Source organism: Trifolium pratense, linkage group LG7 (genome assembly GCF_020283565.1).
Source record: "Trifolium pratense cultivar HEN17-A07 linkage group LG7, ARS_RC_1.1, whole genome shotgun sequence".
NCBI lineage: Eukaryota > Viridiplantae > Streptophyta > Magnoliopsida > Fabales > Fabaceae > Trifolium > Trifolium pratense.
The window spans coordinates 33,281,842-33,304,239 of NC_060065.1; the positions used below are offsets into that span (position 1 = coordinate 33,281,842).

Here is a 22,398-nt window from a genome sequence, read left to right on the forward strand (position 1 = left end):
CATGCTTCTTCTTGCTCCGCCCTTCCTTCATAGCAGCTTCCTCCACTTGCAGCTTTTTCAGTGGGTCAATCACGGCGACAACAGGATTGGCTTTTTGCTGGCGAGCCTTAGCCAAGAATGTCAGTCTCTCCTCATTAGAAATAGTCCTCATTCTCTCTGCAAAAGTAAAAAGAGACAAAAAAAAAAAACACAAGAGTTAATAATAAGGCGAGATCAACATTAAACAGAAGTAGAAAAATACCAAATGCGTTACTTACGTAAATACTCTGTCAGGGCTTCACTATTACCCTCACACCTAAGAATATCGGCGGTATCCATAAGAGCATAGGAGTCAAGGAAGTTGACGGTATCTTGCTCAAAATCGCTTAAGGCCTCAAAGATAGCACCCTTGATAAGCCTAGGGTTATCAGTCCAGTAGAAGGGGAATAGAGGATCCTCAACCTCATCATACATCAAGTCAGAAAGTTCCTCAGCACTACGAACTCGAAAGAAAGAATTCTTAAAGTTCTTGAAGTTGGAAGCGTATAGATTCAGAAGGCGACGGTTAGGTTGACTGCTAAGGGAGACCAAAGTATGCGGCTTCAAGTTCTTTATGTGGTAGAAAGAGAAAAAAACGCCAATTGAGGGCTCCAATTCGAAGCCGGAACACATTACCTCATAGGCTTTGATAAAGGCCCAACTATTAGGATGGAGTTGGGTAGGGGCGACGTTGAGAACCTTCAATATCTCCGCCTCAAATGAAGTAAAAGGCAACCAAATGTTGAGGGGTTGGATCACGCCGGTATAAAGATAGAAATAATGCGGCCGGTTGTCATTCTTAGAAAATACAAACTCGTCCTCTCTGACGGGTTCGGTTATAATAGAGTCTTCGTGAGAGGGGTCTGAAAGCTTGACGGCTTTCCTAAAGCTCCTCACCATTTCCGTACTGGTATACTTTGAAGAAACTTCCATGGTGACGGGAGTATAACCAGCAACAACCAGATCTCGACAAGGATTCTTCCGCTTTCCTGTGAAAGAGGAAGGGGAGATTATGACGCAATCACTGTCATTACCACTATCAGCACTACTACTATCACTATCACTATCACTATCACTACTACTACTCCCAACATCAAAACCCCATAATTCCGAGTAAAATCCTCGGCTATTAAGAACACCGTTAGCCCTAGTATAGTGGGCGCGAACTTGTTGCGCCCATTCGAGATAACTAGGAGCAGAAATAGGAACCCTCCCCTCATTATCGTCTAACTCCCTCAAAATAACCATCTTTCTAAACCTAAATCAGAAAATTAGGGTTCCTACGCAACACAGACCAAACCGGCGAAAAGGAATAAGGTATAAAAGAAGAATACCTTAGGAAATTGACAAAGCTTGGAGCAATAAACTGGAAGCGTCCTAACACGAAGCGTTGAACAAAGGCTTGCTGGAGAATCGAAGAAGGATATGCGAAAAAGAGAACGGATTTGCGAGAAGAAATAAGTAAAGGGAAGGAAACAGAGGTACTATTTAAAGAGAAAAACCTTTTCGGCTGTTTGAAGTCCAGAAGTTGAAGCAAGAGGTAACGCACGCGTCGTCGGATTAAATACGTGTCAAAGCGCGCATCTCAAGAGTAAATCATGGAAGATTTATCGTCAGACAGTTAAAAACCACGCCCACCGGCGAGGTAACTATCTATAACGCCTTTAAAGGAAGGGCCACGCCAGGACGCATTATCTCGCCAAAAAAGCAAAAACTTGATTCGCCTGCGGGGCGCAACAAAGATATCCAAAACAATGGCCAACGAGAAAAAGCCAAAAATCAAGGAGAAGCAAGACATAAAATAAAGCAAAGACAAGACATAAAGTAATGCATTCTACTCAAAGCAAGAAAGAAAATCTTTATTATTAGCAGAAAATGGAAAGTACAACGAGGAGAAACCAAGGCTACATGGAGAAATCCTAAAATCCTATCAATCAGACTCCGAATCCTTTTGCACAGGCTCAGGGAAAGTCATCTTGGATTCCACGGTGACCCGGGACCCCTCTTCTTCACTGGACGAAGAAGCACGAAGCTCAGGAGGAACATAGGTCTCCAGAAACGAAACGTAATCCTCATCACCACTACCAGAATCGGAGGTATCCGAGGAAAGAACGATAACCTCCACCTTTTTGACATCCTTAGACCTTCGGGAGCGAGTGGAGTTAGAGGTTGAAACCTCAACTCTTTTCTTCCTCCGCTGAGGCGGAGTACTTCTGGCAACAGATTTTTTCGCATTATTATTTTCCATCATAAAGATTCAAAACAAGATGATAAAAATTCGAGTTTTTAGCAGGTGATATTTATAGTCAGTGTTTAACCTTAACATCGTTATTAACGATAATAATAAATGCGCGGACGGTTAAAACTACCAAGTTTTGACTGTCTCGATAAATGCCACTTTTATGTTTCCAAGGAGTCAAAATTTGACCCATTTTAGTTATCGAAGATCGCAAAGGAAGGCGGTACTAAAAAGAACAGAAGAGCAACACATAAGGAAAGGAAATTGCTTAATATTCAAATTTTTCGCAAAGAAAATACAACGGAAGCAAGAAACAGAATGAAAATAACGAAGGTTCAATGATACGGAAACAAATTACAAACATAGAAAAAAGACATAAAAGAGCAAGTAAGTAAAGACTTCATGGCATGGTAGAACTCCCCAATTCACCGGCGTCGGCGACGGCGAGACGGTGCATTTCCTCCAGCGCCCGTTTCACCCTCTTCGCCTTCACCATGTTTTCTTCAATAGGCTTCAGATCCTCTCTCAGCTCGTTCTGCTTGTCCAAAAGGTCCACCAAAGAATGGCGCCTGGAAATCAGCTTAGCAACATCATCCCTAATCTCGCCTTGAAGAGCCCTCTTCCTCTTCACAAGCGGCTTCATCTCCTTGTTCAGCAGCGCCAGACGATCGTCCACTCTCCGCTCCTCATTAAAGCATATTCCTAAGATTTCCTCTTGCACACCCATGGTCTCTTTCGTGATCTCTATCTGGCTATCAACAGCTTCGGTGACTTCGAAGTGACATTCCTTAACATTCTCCACAGCAATCACAAAGGAGGCATTAGCTTTTAACTCCTTTTCCAGGCGCAAGACACTATCGAGAAAGCGTTTCTCTTCTTTGGTTAACCTCCAGCAGTAGTCGTTAAGCTCCTTGACGAATTCAGAAAATTCGCCAAAATCCTCCATCAGGTCTTCAGTATTTATGGTCAGCATACGACGGAGCCGCTTGATAACCGGAGAGGCGGGAGCTGACCGCATTCAAAAGGAGGATTTTTGGGAGACATACTGTAGAAAGAAAGCTGTTAGGTAAACAGGTGAAATGGGATGAGCGGATCCTAACATCGAAAGATCCATTTTATAGAGGAAATATCCAATCGTGTCATCAGTAAATGGAGAAACGGTTGATAGATATGGCATAGGAGAGCGAGATCGTGCACCAGAAAGTGGGAAGAAACGTGATGAAACCGTTCCCGCGTTACAAGTTTTTAGAGGGAAAATTCGAATCATACTCAAGCACTTCACCCCTTTGGACTTCGTGCTTGGGGGGCTGTGGACTGGGCAACGGGCCTAAAAGCAAAATCAAACTAGCCCAATTAATATGAGAAAGGAAACAGGCCCAAAACAATTAAATCCTAAACATCCATTTGGCGACATAAGGTCTGGGCGAGGTAGGCAATGACTGATAACGCCTATAAGACGGATTTACCCACGATAACAAAATATCTTCCTCCTTCCCTGCCTTGGCGATTAACTTGGGAATGAAGAAAACAACTCCTTGAAACTGCCATGGCTTGGAGACCAAGGTTTTTATTCCTACTTTCACGCTGCATCACCGGAAAAGGCGCTGAAGACCGGATTTGTAGGAACCCTAGCTTGGAGAAGAAGACTTTAGTGGTCTATAAATAGTTTCATATTTTCATCTGTAAAGGGATCGAATTCTGACTTATAAAACTCCCAGGGTTGTTGGGATTGAACTGAGTGTAATCACACCATTTGATCAATAATACAAACCCCCTTGTTTTTTACCAGAACATCATCCAAAAAGGATTAGTGGCGCAGCTTGTTGCCCGTTTGTCTTTCACTCATATGTAATTATTTTGGAAATATATATATAAGATTTGAAGTGAAAACAAAAAATTATATATTATTAAAAAATACGATCAAAATAAGGTAAATGAATAATATATTTTTGTCAAACAAAGTCTTATAATTAGGGACTAGGGACGGAGGTAGTAGTATTAGCTTAGGAAAATAACTTGCAAAATATTGAAAAATTAAATGACCTAAAATATGTTTTTTTTTTTTTTTAATATATATAATCAATGACCTAAAATATGTAATTTCTTTTTGCTTCTAATTTCTATTGGTATCATTGGATCAAAGTAACATATTAATTTATACATTTTTGTGATTTTATAATTGACCTAAAATATGTATCTGGTACATATTAATTTAAAGTGTGTATATATGTGTTTCGTAAGTGCATATCCTAATTTCTAAAAATGAAAATATTTGACTGGTACTATATGCCGGTACTAGTTAAGATATCATCAACGAACTTAACTACTATATATAGTACCTAGTCTCAAGGAGACGCATAAATTTGGAATTGAATAGATTCTCATGTATGAAACGCAAATGTGTTTGAATGAAAAGTTACATAGGGCACATGTTTGTTTGAAATTTTAAAAAAATATAATTTTTTTCGAAAAAAAATTATTTTTAAGAAAATAGATTTTCTATCCACTTGGGTTGGTGCATTGGTATTGGCTTGGGACCTGAGAGTGTGCTCCTCTTGAGATCTGAGGTTCGATTCTCTCTGGTGTCAATTTGGGTGGGCTAATTTAGCTTCTTCAAAAAAAAAAAAAAAAATTTCTTAGCTATTTTTCGTTTGTTTACAATAATTAAAAACTATTTTTTTAAGATGATGAGTGATAAAAAAATGAATTTTGATAAAAACTATTGAAAATAGATTCTCATTTTGATGGAAAAAAATGATTTTTTGAAAAAATCTGAAACAAACACAAAAATGGATTTTTTTTGAAAAAAATAAATTTTCTTGGTGAAAAATTTGAAACAAACAAGGCCATAAGAAACTATATAAAATAATCTATTATTTTGAAAAAAGCATTATTATACCGAAAAATGTGTTTGTTTAGTATACTTGTCAATCTCTGAATTTCCTTCAACATTTTACATCTCCAAACATTTGTAAGCTCTTCAAACTTGTATCAGTACCACACACCAGACCACTAGAAATATTTGATGAACTAGTGTGTATTGTTGGGATTGATTGCAATGTAAGTCCCACATTGCTAATGAAGAAAAAGAAGGAGGTTAAAAAATAGCTATTGAAAGTCCCACATCGCTTAGAATTGTGAAGCAAGAAGGAAATCAAAGCTATATAATGGACCTAAGTTCTTTGTTTATAATTGCACCAGTCAGTAGCACTTTAAGCTTATATCTGACTTTTTTTGTTTTTCTCTTGTACTCTTGTATTAGAGGGTTGAGAGATGTAGTTAGGTATTTGCTTTGGAGAGTGCGGGTGTATTAAGGGCCAAGGGAAGGTTGAGGGTAGTCTATGTGTTGTAACAATTTTCACATAGTGTTTATTCTCTGGTTGTCGTTTTTGACAACGACCGTGGTTTTTTCTCCGGTTTGGAGTTTCCACGTTATATTCTTGTGTTGTTGATTGCGTTCTTTTATTTTCTCTATGACGGTTTTTCCAACATGTATAACTATATATGGGAGGAGAATCTTCCCTTTTACAAAGCTTATCCAGAATTAAAACGAATATGAACTAGTGTATAAATGATACACCTCATCAAGCTCAAGTGGGCAATATAAATCCAGAACTAAAATGAATATGAATATTAAACAATGAAAATGAAACCATCTATAGTTTCTTCATTACTAATTCAAACATCAAAGTCTTGCATTTATCAAACATATACCACATATATGGTGATTGCAACATGTTTAAAACATTTTTCATTTTAATCATAAGGATTTCTGAATTTCTTTAAAAGCTCTGGGATTTCATATCCAAGCATGTCATCTATGGCTTGAATCATTTTAGGCTTTAGTTTCTCAAATTTGTCGATGCTATAACCACTCAAAACTTCTCTGAAGTGTTCAACACTAGGAAAATCACCAGCTGGTAGATGATACTCCCTTTGAATCTGTTTTGTAAAACATAAATAAAAAAAAAAATTGAGAAATTAATCAACAACATTAGACAGAAAAAAAAAGTAAAGGTGGAGGAGAAACCTTCGCAAATTCATTTTCGAGATTATCAGTGAGTTTTTGTTGAGCTTTTGCTTTGCCCATTATTGCTGGCATTTCCTTCTTAAGATGACTAATTATGTATGCATGAATTTTAGCAGACCTAGCTCGTTTCACAAATTCATTGATCTGCACAAGTTCAATGACAACAAATATTTGAAACATGAATACAGCGTCATCTACATACAATTCAATCGATTTGCACCAACAAGCAAAATCATATGAAATTAGAAACCTACCCGACGATCACAGGCCTTCTTTGGAATGTCCAGTAAATCTGCCAACAGATCATTCTGTTCCTTTTCGAAGAGATTTTTTCCTAGTGGACCAGTATCATTTGCAGGCTTATCATTAAATGACCTGTCAAAGTCAATAAGAGCATATGCTATAAGCAAAAGAATATCAAAATAATTAGAGAAACAATCCAATCATGTTAAGCAATGTAGTCAGGTTCGAGATCCTACATAGGATCGGTAGGCTGGTTGAGATTCGTAAGATCGGGATCGTAGCTCGATTCGTAAGATCCTACTCAAGGGTAAAATTGTAACTTCACATATATACATATACATAAACACAAAAAGAAATATAATACATAACAGAATAAACTCAATTAATTAATATTTCATAGACATCATTCCAAATGTTCATAAGTTCATAACAGAGGGTTAGAAGAAGCAACAATAGGATTGAAACTTGAGAGTGAAAGAGATGAGTTCAGAAGGTTCCGGTGAGGACAGAGATTTGAGTGAAAGAGATGGTTGAAAGTGAGAGAGGAGCGAACGAAAGTGAGAAGGGAGTGAGAACAAACATAAACTAACCGCCGGCGAGGTTCACGGCGGCGCCGTCTAGAGCTTAGGTAAAAAACTCTAGGATCGTAAGAACCTATGACCCGGTGCGAGAACCTGACTACAGACAGGTCAAAAAAGGAACCTACATGGGTTCTAAGCTCGGTTGGCCTTCACAAGCTCGTAGGATCTTAAGAACCTACGACCCGGTGCGAGAACCTGACTACATTAAGTGATTAATGTGTATCCCAGCAAAAGATACTACATAACATGAAACAAATATCAGTAATACAATGTTCACAATAAACAATTAGATCAAATACTATAACTCCAACTACTACAATGTCATTGACCTCTGGATTTCAAATCACAAGATGGTAAAATAATGGTTAAGTACTCTTGGAAGTCGTAAGCAAAGTAATCAATCATGATACACATAACAAACCTACCCAATGTATACACGAGCAACTTCAGGAGTATTCAAAACTTTCCCCAGCGACCACATCAAAGCTCCATAAACTCGCATAAGCTAAAATGTTACAATTACACATGATGAAATAAACAAAAAATTAGCAAACCAATAAAATAGAACAATGTGTCAGAAAAAATGGTTCAGTCTTATTTAATGTGGCATACTTGTTGAGTATCAACTTGGTCTGCCTTATTCAAAACCACACGTATCTTGTCCTCATTGCCACGTAAAGATGAAATTACACGTTTGAACTCATCACTGATGTCAAGTTTATGTGGATCAAATAGAAGAAGAATGACATCAGATTTGGCAGCAAACCAAGATACAACACCAGTGAAATCATAGCTTCTTTGCGTCCTTTGTTTCTCTCCGGACAGGACACCAGGAGTGTCCACAATTGTTACTTCATCCAGCAGCTAAAAGAAAAAGTTACTTTAGTTTCAAGTACAAATATTGACAAAGTAATTTGACTTGGAATATATAATAAAAAAACTCACTGGATGTGGCATTTGAGAACATTGGAACTTTGATAAAAATGAACCTCCAAAAGTTGTCAGGCCACTAAAAGGCATATCAGCATCAACAGCTATAGTGTTTCCAGGGACACTCCTCTCATCAGGGCCAGACTGTAAATAAAAAGATAGAGTGAGTCTTGAAGCAAGCTCCAGGAACACAATCAGAGCACAAAGCCATAATCTTTATCCCACATGCGCACATATTTTTCTGTTTGGAATCTATTGATTTCTAGATGCGATACTACAACATAAAGCTTTTCATACCATGACAACAACAAATCTATCTGTTGTAGGCTCTGGTCCAATGTGTGCTCCTGTCCAAAGGCGGGTTAAAAGAGAACATATATGATTAGTATAGTAGTTAACTAGTTATGTCTGTGTCGATCATCAATTTTGTAAATGAAGGAAATGCAATAATGCAGCCAGTGGATTAACCACAACTCAACCAACCTGGATAATCACATTTTAACAAATGTTTTATAAATGTTGTTTTTCCAGTAGAGTATTGCCCAAGAAGCATGACCATAGGTTTAGCATCAAAATCACTGTTGGTCTGAAAGGGAGAAATCAATACATTCTTACAATTAACATCATCATATTTACATGGATAAGATGTGCTAAGTAAAGTATGTGCTATGCAGACACATGTCGAAAAATTTGGTATGTTTTACTTAAAAATTGGGCGCAAATGCCACTTACCAACAACGGAGATACAAAATCATTATATCTATAAGTGGCTTCCAAGGGCTTTAGTCTCTCAGTATACAATCTCTTCAGGCCATCAACTATTGATGTAACTGCATTGGGAGGTAACTAAGAAAAAGCAAACTATTATGTTTAGAATATATCTGACAACATATTAATATTAAAAATATTACGCAATATATCTTGATATTTGATTAAATTAAAATCAATCACAACAACACCATGTGTTCAAATATTGGCTTGTACACGTGATTCAACTCATCAAAGTAATGAATGGAAATGTGAGAAGAAAGAAGCTACATGAGATGAGATACTACATTCCTAATAGAAGTGTGTACAGAATTGGCAACATTAACAAAGTGAAAGTGGGCAGTAATCATTGAGTGTGAACTATATGTTTTCTTCAATTCCAATTATTATAGCAAGCATAATTTGTTGATATTCTTCAAGGATCTCTAAATAAAAATAAATAAGGAATTCATCTAAAAAATAATGCATTGCCAGCGCCAACAACTTATTGAACAGGATGGAAATAAAATCACCTATCACCATAAAGCCACATAAAGTCTATAACTTAGAACTATAAATTTCATCACAACCGATTAAGACCTGTAAATTTGAGAACAGAAACGAGACTCACTTTCTTTGAAGATTTTGAAGTAAACCAAGAGTTAGGTAGAAATGGTTGAGGCTGAGGAGTTACTGCATATGGACAATAAAATTATCAAATCAAATATCAAACATTAAGAATTCAATATCATGAATCATTAAAAGAATTAGTTGCATATATAATCTAACCATTCACTTCGGGTGGAGGAGTAATTGTCAAAGTCTTAGTTTTCTGAAAAAAAAAGAAAAGAAAAAAGAAAATAAGAGAGAAATTCGATAGAAACAATATAATCTAAATCTCAGCAATTAAGCACAAGGTGTGATAGAAAAGAACTGCTTACTGCCACTAAAGTATCTAGTCCTTCAATCACAGGAGGTTTAACGTTTTCCTTATCCACTGCAATCAATAAAAACTAACTAATCAGTTTCATTGAAACAAGAGAATTAATAAAAATAAACAAATAAACCATTGATTCAGTCCTTTAAATTATCACATACTCCAATTTAGTCCCTAAACTATACATACTAATAAGTAGTCTCTAAAGTATATAAAATCCGTCTGTATAGTCCATAAATTATCACTCTCTCCAATTTAGTCCCTCAACTATATGCATATAATAAGTAGTCTCTAAAGTATATAAAATTCATCAATTCAATCACTAAAGTATATAAAATCCGTCAATTTAGTCCCTAACATTTTAATAACGGGGACTGGAGTTATGTATTTTATATAGTTCAGGGAATAAATTGTTATTGGAAATAAAAACACAATAATGAGAAGCAAATATATCATCTTTATAGTCTATATAGATAACATTAATGGGGAAACCATCATTTCAATCTTCGAAAGTTAAACTCGCATTACAAGTGTCTTTTATATTAGTCATTTTGATCGTCAAATCTGTTTTTAGGTAGCGAATTTAGTCCTCGAATGTATTTTTTGTCAGTCACATTAATCAATAAAATTACTACAAAACTCAAAACTCAGTTAGAAACTGAAATTAGAGAATAAATCTTGACGATGAAATCACACTTACTTTGAATCTTTAGGATATCAGAATTAAGTTCATATCCTGCTTGTGCAAGCGAAACCAACTGTTCATTCAAAATCAAATCGAATCAAAATCCAGTTTCTCAAAACAAAATCAGAATCGTAAAAAAAAAAAAAAAATCGATAAACATAGATCAAGAAGGTAGAACCTGCATCGCAGTAACGAACTCCGAAAAACCTAAAAATCCTTGACGTTTGTTATCAGCAAGAGCCCAAAGCTGTTTGAGTTGTGAACGAGACAAGTTCGAAAGAGCAAAGAACTTCGTAGCTTCGTTTCCACTGATTCGTCCATCTCCATCTACATACAAATCAAAACGAATTCAAAATGAAACGAATTCGTAACTGAAATTATGAATATGATGATGAACACGATAGTTATAGTTACCTGAATCTGCTATATTGAACCATTCTTGATAAGTTGCAGTTTCTTCTTTTGAACGAATTTCCGTTTTCATTTTCAAAACGCTCTCTCAACGAGTTTGTTACAGAGTTTAGAATTCAAATTGTAGAAGAGAGGGTTCTTTTCGATTTTAATAAGGGAAGTGAGTTTTCTTTATGATTTTGACACGTGGTTTTGTGATGTGATGGACGGTGTTTGTTTGATTTTGGTTTGGAGTGGGACCTTTTGTGTGGATATGTCCACAGTGAATTGCTTCTTTTGCGGTTTTGATTTTGAATTTTTGCATTTCGGCGCCACTGGGTTGGGGTCATCTAGACCGTTACACAGGAAAACGTTTCCATCGCACCGATGTGATCGTTGATTTATTATTATTATGATGATCTGTCACGCATGAACCATGCCATCCAAAATTCCAAAATATCAAGAAAAACTAATCAAAGGTTTAAAATGTACAATGCATGTATAAATATCCACTCTATATCTGTGAGCTTAGCTCCGTTGATAGGAACATCGCATATATTATGCGGAGTTGAAGTTCGAATTATGGACACTCTGTTTATTTACCTTTAAGAAGAAATTTTTAGGCAAGTAAAAAAAAATCCACAAGTCAATTATTGATTTAGTTTTTTCAATTGTCCATATCTCTAAATTGTTTTGGCCATAATATTCTATTTTTGAAAAGATTCCCCCATAATGTTCCACTTTTCTGCAAATTTTATGGTTTTATGCATGTGGGCCAATGGTGGCACTGCGAGTGGAACCACCACATGCAAAAGACCACAGAATCTGCAGAAAATAACGACATTGTAGGGAATCTTTTCAAAAGTAGGATATTGTGGTAAATTTTGTTAATAACAGAGACAATTCACCCGAGAAAAAAAAATGACTATGTAGATTTAGTATGTCTCGTTTTCAAATTGAATTTTTTTTTTGGTAGAAAATGGAAGATAAACCTAACTATTTTTGCATTAGGTAGGTCATATGAACTTTAACTATGAGTTTTTATCTCTAGTTTCGCGATTTGTTTTCCTTACAACCCAATTACTAAACCTAAACCTGTTTTTTACTCTGTCATTAATAATGTGATCATACTTGATTACGTAACATTCCTAGTTTTGGAAATCTGGTTACATTTTTTTTTTCTTTTCAATTTTCATTTATCAAATGAATATTTTTTGTTGACTTTTGGCTCGAAGTCGAGGTTTTAATAAAATGGAACTAAATTTTATTTTCAAGGTGATAGCTATATCTGAATTACAAGTCTACTACCGGTAGTGTTATTGATGAACTATATTATCATATTATTGAAAAATGAAAATAGAGCGGGAAGTCAATATCGTGAAGTGAATGTTTGTGTTGATGCAATGACAAAAACTTGTATATACCACTTTTGCAAAATTTATAAATGAATCTCAGTTTCATCAAAAAATAAATGAACATAAATTTATAACTACATTTTTTTGTTGACAAAAGTTTTATAATTACATAACCATTGTAAAATAAACATACAGTATAGATGCTACAAAGCTAGAAGACAATCTTCAATTGTATACAGAGAAAACATAGTCACAAAATATTTATATAAGATTCTAAATTCAAGTCTCTTGTGGCCTGTTGTGAGCAACACTCAGTAAACAGCAAATCCATGGTCATTTGTTTTCCCTTGGAGACAAACAGCAACAATACTGCACCAAATTATTACCATATTCATATCATTAGTTTGGAATTACATATTTTAAAAATACACAATGCTTTATTAGAGATTTTAAAAATACACATACTTAGATGAATTTATGGACAACAATAAATATGAAGTAATAGTAAGCAACTAAGCATCATTCACCTTAGATAAACTGAAAGAAGATTCATCATATTGATTCTTAATATTTGAACCATTGTTATGTGGTGGAGTCCTTATATCGGTAATGCGGCTTGCCACGATTTTTCTTTCTTCTTTTATTTTGCTGAACATAACAGTATAACCCTCTCCTGATTTAGGGTCTTTGACATCCCATTTACCAAATTCAGGTATCGGTGTTGCCTTATGTTCCTGTCAAGTCAAACGTGTTTTTAATAATCTGACGGTTATGATTCACTCGACAACATTATAAAAATATTTCCACCAATTGTGTGTATATGAATTAAATTCGAAACATTATAAGATCATATATATAAGGAATATTACCACATAGTTATTAAAGGAATTGCTTCGATTCCCGTGTCTACTATGATTTGAAGAGAAGCTACCAATGTTACCACTACCTCCTTTGGACACACTCCTTTTGTGATCTGATTGTGAAGTTTTGTTGATGACAGAGCGATGATCAACATTGCTTTTTTCATTTCCAAACTCTGATTTGAAGCTATCTTTACTTTCCCTACTTCTGCGGCGTTGCAAATGGCGTGTAGAATTGTTTTTCAGTAATTCATGGCTTCCTTTCTCCGTTGAACTTGAACTTGCTTTGTGAGAGTAAGTATGAGATGATTTCACTTCATCTTCATTTACATTTTTGCCAACTTTATTGAAGGCTTCTGGATTTTCCATTGGATCGTTTGGATTCATCATGAACCCGGCTTTTTCTCTGCGTGCACTCTCGAAACATGCACTGTATGGAATGTTGTCTGCTTCCCAATTGCCAAACTTTGGAACGTGAGAACGCTGCTAACAATGAGTCATTGGAGAAAGATTTGTTAAACATGATATTTGATATATCAGCTTATTTTAACAAGCTACACAATGAATGAGTTGCGCCGCTAAACCTTTCTATGTAGCAAAAACCAATTCTTCGGGAAAAACAATTCTCTGAAAATAAATAGAATTGGTTGATTTGCCATCCAACTTGAAGGCCAACAAGCTGAATGCTGGCAAACAAAAAATATCTGAGCCTAATATGACTTAGAATAGCAAATCAGATTCTAAAGCAAACACATAAATTAATGCACAAGTATACAACAATTGATCACAAAGTTCGGTCAACTGTGTTCTCCATATCCGACAGCAGAGTGATTGTTGTAGTTTTCTATTATGCAATGAGTTAAGGATATGGAGGACAAAGTTTGATTACCCTTGAATCATACCGTGGGAGCTTTTTCCCCCACACCCCAACCCTCCTAGTCGTAACCCTAAAAACGAATAGGCCTGCCAAGACCATCATAGGGCACATGCTCTCACTAAGCTATGATATGGATGCTTTAATTTACGAACCCAATATGATACCATCATATATATAAAATGATTAACCATAAAATTTTATGACTAATAATAATCCAACTTGAAACCAAATTTCATGTTTGATTCCTTGTAATAAGATGTTGGTGTGCGAAAACTTACCGACATAACTAATAGAATAGTTTCTTATGGTAGAGAATCAAGGTCCAGGACACAGGATCTTTGGCCTCTATCTGTGCTCCTGATATTAGATGTTGGCTTAAGATATTCCTCTATATGGTTTGAGATTTTCTGCTAGAACAAATTTTTTTATAGTTCAGACAGTAGAACTGAGCTATGAATGAGCAAAAAAAAAATAATTAATTGGTAATTACTAAGCTTGTGGAATGCCAAAACAAGCTTTCTTCTAGTTTGCATATAGAAAGGTAGGAAAGGGATATGCTGCTGTCATGACAGGATTTTTGTTCTGTTCTCTGCAACAAATTCTCCTTGTCAGGATCCTATTTCCAAAAATTCAAGAGGCTTTCTTGTGGCTCCACGCAGAAATATATTGTTAGTATATTTTGGTCATGCTAAACAGGGCCTGGGGCATTTGTTAAGCATTTTCCTATTTATAATGTTAAATATTTCAATAGAAACATAATCTCCACGCCACACTTTTTCCAACACTATGTGTTATTGTCTTATATTGCCTAAAATTCAGTTCTACTGTTTTTCTATGAAACTATAATATACCACTTTTTGTACCTTTTATATGATTCTTACTACTTTAAATATGCACCAAACACTATCTTAACAGATCTATCATATTATCTTATCCTACTGAGTGGTATATTTATTGTTAGAGTACATTTTTATTGGACACAATACACTAAGGTTCTCTTTGAAGAAAATAAGTCATAAGTTAGTTGATATATAATAGCTAAAAGGCTGATAAGTTGCATTCAGCAGCATGGTGCTGCAGTGATCCAGATATTTTGGAAGAGGAAGCTGTCAAATTCTTTAAGAATATTTTATGCTGAAAGATATATAAATTTTAAATGAAAAACATTTATATTTACCATTACAATTTGCTCACAAACATGCATACAAATGCAAGGATACTTAATTTATAGTATAAAACATTTGAAAAGCACTAGACTGACAAGATCATAAACTTCTTATTTTCAGCGAGGTTTCAGCCGTGTATATGTAGCAGCAAACGCTTATTGGCAGCTCTTCACTTCAACATGCTTGTCTTGTGTGTCATACTCATACTGTCATCTGATATGAAGATATTCCTCGCCGAGTAGGAGACATGGACACATTTACAACTGTCTCAAAACTATGCACATCAAATGCACATCATTTACATTTTGAATGTCATAACCAGAGCTATGAGATTCAACGAAAAGATGGAAATTCAAAATATGTACTGCACATTGCACAAGGTAGGACTAGGAGGAGAGGACCATTGCAGTTCGTTTCTGTCTCTAGATACCGACGGTCTTGTTAAGTAGCCAAAGGCAAAGAGCCAATTGAATACCAAAAATGGAGTGAAGCCAAGTTCTGTCAAGCATGAATCCATAAACTGTGATTCCTGCTCTATTGTTCTCCATATATGTCACTGCATTAAAAAAGCAAGTAATTCAGTACAAAGCAAAATTTGATTAATGTTTTGATATAAAAGAATACAAGTAATGAATTCATATATACCTAAAGCCTGTCTCTTATGGAAAGAGATAGTACGTGTGTAAATTGGAAGCATTTTGGTGTTATTCAATTCATCCTCTTCATCTCCTAGTTCATCGTCCGACGACGTTCCCCAACTAATATTGGCAGCCATAGCTTGTGCTGAAGCTTCATGTGCCACAGGTGTCTCACCATCAATGTTGTCAAAGGAGTTTACCGTGGCACATATATGCCACTTAGCAGCAAGTCCTGTGATAGATTGTGCTTTATGTGTGATCTTCGTCGCACTTCGTAAGAGTATGTATAGTCCACTAACAAGAGTGATGGAGACTAACTGCAAAACATTGAGAGCACACAACCTATTAAAATATATTTCTAGCGTGTAAATCAGCTTTTTAATCATTGAAGTTGTAAGGGTCGGTCCATTTAGTCCTCCAAATTTACGAAATGCAAATTTAGTCCCTTAAGTTGAACGAGATATTTTGGAGGAATGACTAAATTGATTGACGCTCTTTAATTCAAGGGATTGATTTGCTACTTCGAAAATCTGAGGGACTAAATTGCTCAACCCTTACAATTTTAGGACCGAAATGACCATTGACTCATTTCAAACTAGACTTTTCTTAAAGGAAATAAGCATTACCCCGAGCTCTCCACCCCTGAGGACATCAACATCGGCATGTGGTTTTATAACCATAAGAAGAAAAATGAGCTGGCTTGCTGTCACCAAAAGGAGAGAAGACAAAATGAAAGCTCGAAAACGATGGCTAATGATGCGTAGATTTCTTCTTATTTTCAGATGCTCCAACAAGATTGAGCCTACCTCAGTCTCTCTTTGAAAAACAGGAGCAAATTCATCCAGTCTTTGTATTTGAAGGTAGCCAATGAGTCGAAAGAGGACACATACTAAGAAGAAAATTGAGGTTCTATAAAGCCAAGAACATAGCTCTAATGTGCACATAATGATGCTGCTCACATATATATTACCATAATATGGTATTTGGGATGATCCTGAGACATACCACCATATCTTGTAGACACATTCAGCTATGAAACAGGGAAGTCCCCAAAGCAAGATGAGCTTCATTGTTCTCTGCATAATAGAAACAAATGTATTTTGTTCAACAAGAGATTTAAGTTATGATTTTCTATTTCAGATAAAGTGGTGTATCTTGTTAAATGATGTTCTTTAACCCCAAAAAAAGCAAAATAACTGAATATTGACCATATAATAACTATTACAACTCCTAACAATAAGAGAATGGAAAGAAAATATATCAGAATTTAGAACTACAATTGCAGAATGATCAATATTGTGTTCTCTTTTTCAAGTGCATATTTTGTAACCAACGGAACTCAATTCTCCGTTCCTACCCAATAGCACTTGGACGAGATTGTTTGGGTCTCTTCCAACTTAACCAGGGGTTTTGGTGTTCAAATCCAGCCATGAAAAAATATATGCAATAGTGTTAAACTCATGAATGAGAGTTTTGCCGCCCACTATAGTCTTACTTGGCTCAAGGGATCAGTTTTGGGCAGAGGATACCCGGTTTACCCAAAAGAAAAAAACTTTTTTCCTAGCACATATCATCTCTCTTTTTTGGTGAACCTATGAAACTCTGCATATCTGAACCAACATCCAGGAGTCGTCAGACATGAAATGCGACGCCTCTGTGGTAGAGATTCAAATCGCAATCCATCGAGAGATTAATCTCTTCCGCCAGACTCAACCAACTGTTTGTTTCTTTTCTCTTAAGCAAAAAAATAAATATAATTAACCATATAATCAACACGATTACTATTATTTTCTTTTCCAATTTCCGCAGAAACGTCATATTGTGGCAATATTTCTCATATTTCCAATAACTTATTCATCAAATAGACAAAGAAGAAATAAGACAAACACGAAGCATGCATGACAAAATTCATCGTTCATCTCATTTATTTCTATGCATACAACAAAATTGAATCACAAGTAATCAAATAATTCGATGCAAGTGATTGTTGCTTCTCCTAAAGACGAATCATTCAGAAGAACCTGAATTCAATTCATGCCAGAAACAATTATTGATCAGATTTTACTTACCTTCTCCCACCCTTCCCCGACAACCAATGATTAACACAAAAAATTCATACAATTCATACAAAAAAAAACATCAAATATAACAAAAAAACACAAACACAAACCTTCATTTGATGAGCATAACCACGTTGAATCTTGAGACTTTCATCAGTAAGTTTATCAAGAAAAAGAAACCTACTAAAACCATATTTACGATCCCATTGAGAGAGACTAATAAAAGACAAAGTAGCAATAACAGATAAAGAAATCTGAACAGGAATATGGTACGGTCTACCATGATCAGCATCACACGTTGTTGAACAATCAAGAAGAAAGTGTGATAGAATTGGTACAACGTAAGCCAATGTAAAAAACACAGACCATGATATTCCAGCTTTGCTTAAATTTGATTGGTCCACGTATACCCATCTTAGATATGCTCTAAATCTTCTCAATTCTGTTCCATCTTGATATAATCCAGAATTTTCTTTGCCCATTGATAAAAAACTAGTCTCTCTTTCTTCTTCCATAGTTTCAATATTTCAAAATGTTTTATGTGAGGAATAAAACTATAGGTTTTATTTGATGTGAATATTTGATTACTAATCTAATGTTGTAGATGCATAAAAATAAATAAATTATGCATCTAACTAAAGTATTGGGATCTAGATGTAAATGCAGGTGTTGTTTTTTGTGTTTTAAAATTGTAGCAAAAAATTGTTGTAGCAAAGTTTTTGATTGATGGTTGGCACGAATGACACGACAACACTTTTTATAATGTTAGTAGAAATAATGTGATATTAGTTTAATGATTATGGTTGTCACGGTGATTTTAATTAATCACCGTTTGCCACGTCTATAATCGGATATCTGTCAAGTTGACTATATGAAGATTTGTTTTTGACGCTATGAACTCTGATCCAAATTTGAATTGAATTTGACGAAAGGGAAAAAGAAAAAGTTGAAAATGGGAATTAGTTCTAGCTGAAATTGAAATATGGTCCAACATAGATTGAGAAAAGTGGTAGGTAAATAGTTGAATTTCTTAATGTGATTATTAGTTCGATTTTTAACCGCATATAAAAAAATATTTATTAAGAGAAGTCAATTCTTTAAATGGATCGCATCACCAGATCAATAGATAACATATCAGCATATCGTAACATCTGACATCAAAATAATGAGTATTTATTGTTCATCATGGCTTTGTAGTCGTTTTTCGACAGCCACTTAATGATATTGATTTGCTAGTCAATCAAGTGTTTTGGCACAGCGTTGGAGGTTATATATACTCCTCTCATGCAGAGGAGTCAAGTACATTCTACTCATTCTTAAAATCTTCTCTTCGCCCATTCACTGAGTGTCTGCAGGTATAAAACCTCCTACGATTCACTGAAAACGAAAGAAGAGCACCACCAGCGAGATCATCTCTGATCCAGGTACGATCAAAATCAATTCACTAGAAATCAACTTTTCAATAAAATACACTTTAAATTTGTTTTAGAAGAATTGGCTAGAAGTCTACACATTTGTTTCTGGAAAAATTGACGAGAAGTCATTAAATCCTAGCTTAATGTCAAAATTATTTACTCGAAGGTAAACCTGATTCTTCTATTCGGTAGTTTTAAGACCTGTTTGTTATAAATTTTTCTAAAATAGATTCGTATAGTATTAAATAATTTCATGTAAAATTTTTTTACAAAGAAACTTTTTATAAAAGCTTCAAAGATGCCCTTAATAACCCTTTTATTTTGTCTGATTAAAACTAAAATGGCTAGAAAGGAGGGGCAACCGCGTGAAGTGAGTGGTCTATACAGCTGGAGGTTTCTCCGGTTTTGGTCTGTAAAATAAAATCAGAGCTATCGACAACTCACCAGTGCCAATTTTGGCGGGTTGTGTTCTTCAATCTGAGTATATTCAATACACACTCATCTCCATCAATGATCAGAAAATAAATAAACTTGTTAACAAAAAAAATAAAAATACAAACATTTTTTTACAACCACTTGTTTGTGAATAATGAATAATAATTCAATTCTATGATATAATTAGTTCAACTATACCAAATATTACGTGAGCAATACTATTCTTTTAAAAAATTTACGTGGCCAATATTGGTTGCTAGCTTTTAATGCTGAATAATATAGTTGATTGGTTCTTTAGGAAGACCCTTCGTGAATGCCAAGTGCCCTGTGTCTTTTTGATTCACGAGGCGTTCATATATTAGCTTCTTCTTCAATTTTATATTTCAGATTATATGGGATGATATCAGTGATCGTGTAGATGTGGATCATTAAAAAAAATTATGTATAGTTTTGATTGATTTTGAAAAAGGAATTTGAAATCTAACCCAAGTGATTTTCACAAAAAACATTTAAACACAAATATTAATATTCAATTTTGTACGATTTTCGAATTTTTCAAAATGAATTGCGGTTTTAATTTAGATTAGTTTAGATATGAATACATCAACTCTTGAAATCTCTGATATGAATTTTGGACTTAATTAAGCACACAGACAAACATTATTGTTTTATTGGCTATGATTAATTATCGATAATTATTCAAACGTGTGTTTAAGGCGGTTACATCTTAATGGTCTAATGATGAAGTATGCAAAGTAAATATCTGAGTTATCATATCTTAATGGTCTAATTTTGTTTTATAAAATTACGATAAAAGCGGTAAAAGAATTACAAAATAACAAAGAGATACAAATGTTGGGATTAAATTTCATTAATCAAATCCTTAATAGATGATGTAGCATGCTTTGTACTAGGCGCCTAAGCCCAACTCGACGTCGACTTCTGCCCATTTTTTCGTCGAGCTTGACCCAATATTTTCGATGGTCCAAGGTCACACATTCCTGCTCATCGGTCATAAATATATCAGACTGATTGACATTTACTGTCAATCATGGTTTTTCAGTTGTTATTCTGATAACCATTAACGTCTAGGCATGACAATGAGGCGGGGCGGGGACGAGTTTTGCCCTCCCCAAACCCAAACCCATAAAGTTCGGGTTTCCCCAAACTCATCCCAAATTCAAGCGGGGATAAAAATGATAACCACAAACCCATACCCAACGGGGATCAGGTATCCCCACCGGGATTCAGGTATCTCCATTACGCCTCTTTCCACATGAATTTAGATTATATTTTAGTATTTTTTTATTAAAAAAAAATTAAATGTCCAGAATTATTTTCTCTCAACAATATTTTTTTAAATAAAAAAAAAATAGAGAAAATACTCAAATTAAAATAAAAAATAAATATATGAATGTAATTTAAGAGATTGTTTAAGCGTTTCTAATTTAAAAGATGTGAAATCTAATTTTTAGTATAAGCGGGGCGGGTTCGGGGTGAGTATCAATGTACCCATTACCCGCCCAAACTCATCTTTTGAAATCGGGGAAAACCCAAACCCGAACCCAAACCCAGTCAACTCGAGTTTTTCCCGTCAAAGCGGGTATGATTTGGGTGGGTACCCGCAGATATGAGCTTTATTGTCATGCCTATTAACGTCGAAGCCACAAGACCCGCCTCATATTAATGGTCTTGGCTCCACATCTGAAGTAATCTTACTCTTACTCTGAAAAACCTTTCACTTCACGCAAATACTGAGTTAGCGTCAGAGTGTTTGTAGGTACAATCTCTCTCCCCTGTGTGAAGAGGCGTCCGCCGGCCAAAATCCTTCTGATAAGATAATAATCTATGACCTTTTATAATATAAAAAGTCAAGTAAAAAGCGAGGCAATTTAACATGTGTTCATTTTTTAAATGGCGTTTAAGTGCTTCAATGAAATTAGTTAGACTTTTCTTGATAATTTATATTAGGAATAACTAGAAAATGTTGAAAAATTGTTTTGCCATTCTAAAAAGGTCATTTATGAGAATCCTCAATGACGATGGAATGTTAATCCAAAAATTCTGTAGCGATCCTTTTAGATTTATCCAAAGAAACCCGAAAAACACAAAAAGATTTGGGGCATCGTGCCGCCTAGCTGTGATGCCCTTTTTTTATCAAACCAAATAGGGATCTTATATAATGGAAAATTTTCATTTTAATTTCTCAGATGTTTTAGTTTTCTCTATAAAATTAAAACTAAATAACGTAAAAAATCATTATTATCGATATGTAGGAGGAGATCTTTCAATTGAGAAGATCCCCATATCGACTTTTTTGAGAGAGTTAACTAAGTAAGTGGAATTTCGCTTAACTAAATTATGATTCACTTAGCAAATAAGCTTTCTACAATGTGAAGTAATTGGAAGTTGTGCAAATTTTCTTTAAAATAGTCAATTTTTGCTTACTATAATTCGCTTGGAGGGGAAAATGTTTTGAGGGAATTCGATTTATTTAAGAGAGTTGACCGAGTGTGTTTGGATGGAGAAATGTTTTGAGGAAATTTAAATTATTTTGTCAAAATTTTATTGTTTTGATGATTAATTTGAAATTTTTTTAAAATGATGAAAATTTATAAAATATTTTGTCCAAGTTAAATTTAAGAAATTTCTAAGGACACCAAAAAGTTAGGAATTTGAAATTTCTTCCTCTAATATGTTTCAATTTTTTTAAAAATTACAAATTGACCAATATTTTTTTTTAAATTGCAAATTGGTACCTAATGTTTTTCAAATAGATCCTTTAAATTTTT

The 22,398-nt window shown here is 34.8% G+C and overlaps 3 protein-coding genes across 3 annotated transcripts; all 3 read right to left on the reverse strand.

The window, feature by feature from the left end:
* Positions 1 to 5,898: 5,898 nt before the first annotated feature.
* LOC123899465 (EH domain-containing protein 2-like) lies at positions 5,899 to 10,956 on the reverse strand. Its single transcript, XM_045950598.1, has 15 exons — positions 10,825 to 10,956; positions 10,589 to 10,737; positions 10,426 to 10,483; positions 9,730 to 9,785; positions 9,578 to 9,620; positions 9,420 to 9,481; positions 8,774 to 8,887; positions 8,525 to 8,627; positions 8,339 to 8,388; positions 8,057 to 8,185; positions 7,724 to 7,975; positions 7,537 to 7,616; positions 6,542 to 6,662; positions 6,288 to 6,431; positions 5,899 to 6,199 (listed from the first exon to the last, which is right to left on the reverse strand). Exons 1-15 carry the CDS (start codon positions 10,892 to 10,894, stop codon positions 6,014 to 6,016), a joined length of 1,617 nt encoding a protein of 538 aa, XP_045806554.1. The 5' UTR covers positions 10,895 to 10,956; the 3' UTR covers positions 5,899 to 6,013.
* A 1,357-nt stretch (positions 10,957 to 12,313) lies between these two features.
* LOC123898389 (RPM1-interacting protein 4-like) lies at positions 12,314 to 14,921 on the reverse strand. The gene is made up of 4 exons (XM_045949323.1): positions 14,171 to 14,921; positions 13,025 to 13,498; positions 12,683 to 12,889; positions 12,314 to 12,524 (listed from the first exon to the last, which is right to left on the reverse strand). The coding sequence occupies exons 1-4, from the start codon at positions 14,174 to 14,176 to the stop codon at positions 12,489 to 12,491; spliced, it is 723 nt and encodes a 240-aa protein (XP_045805279.1). The 5' UTR covers positions 14,177 to 14,921; the 3' UTR covers positions 12,314 to 12,488.
* A 62-nt stretch (positions 14,922 to 14,983) lies between these two features.
* On the reverse strand, positions 14,984 to 18,681 carry LOC123898386. Its single transcript, XM_045949322.1, has 4 exons — positions 17,867 to 18,681; positions 16,323 to 16,772; positions 15,704 to 16,013; positions 14,984 to 15,614 (listed from the first exon to the last, which is right to left on the reverse strand). Exons 1-4 carry the CDS (start codon positions 18,269 to 18,271, stop codon positions 15,481 to 15,483), a joined length of 1,299 nt encoding a protein of 432 aa, XP_045805278.1. The 5' UTR covers positions 18,272 to 18,681; the 3' UTR covers positions 14,984 to 15,480.
* Between the last annotated feature and the right edge of the window lie 3,717 nt (positions 18,682 to 22,398).

What these genes read in the sequence shown, in the direction of transcription:
- LOC123899465 (XM_045950598.1), bottom strand. Translation starts at nt 10,894, where the DNA reads ATGAAAACGGAAATTCGTTCAAAAGAAGAAACTGCAACTTATCAAGAA. An exon ending in GTTCAATATAGCAGATTCAG is followed by an intron (nt 10,738 to 10,824) that starts GTAACTATAACT and finishes ATTTGTATGTAG; the next exon opens with ATGGAGATGGACGAATCAGT. An exon ending in ATAGATTTGTTGTTGTCATG is followed by an intron (nt 8,186 to 8,338) that starts GTATGAAAAGCT and finishes TTTTATTTACAG; the next exon opens with TCTGGCCCTGATGAGAGGAG.
- LOC123898389 (XM_045949323.1), bottom strand. An exon ending in ATTCCTTTAATAACTATGTG is followed by an intron (nt 12,890 to 13,024) that starts GTAATATTCCTT and finishes TTGACTTGACAG; the next exon opens with GAACATAAGGCAACACCGAT. An exon ending in CTTCTTTCAGTTTATCTAAG is followed by an intron (nt 12,525 to 12,682) that starts GTGAATGATGCT and finishes AATTTGGTGCAG; the next exon opens with TATTGTTGCTGTTTGTCTCC.
- LOC123898386 (XM_045949322.1), bottom strand. Translation starts at nt 18,271, where the DNA reads ATGGAAGAAGAAAGAGAGACTAGTTTTTTATCAATGGGCAAAGAAAAT. An exon ending in GTTATGCTCATCAAATGAAG is followed by an intron (nt 16,773 to 17,866) that starts GTTTGTGTTTGT and finishes TCTATTATGCAG; the next exon opens with AGAACAATGAAGCTCATCTT. An exon ending in CCATAAGAGACAGGCTTTAG is followed by an intron (nt 15,615 to 15,703) that starts GTATATATGAAT and finishes TTTTTAATGCAG; the next exon opens with TGACATATATGGAGAACAAT.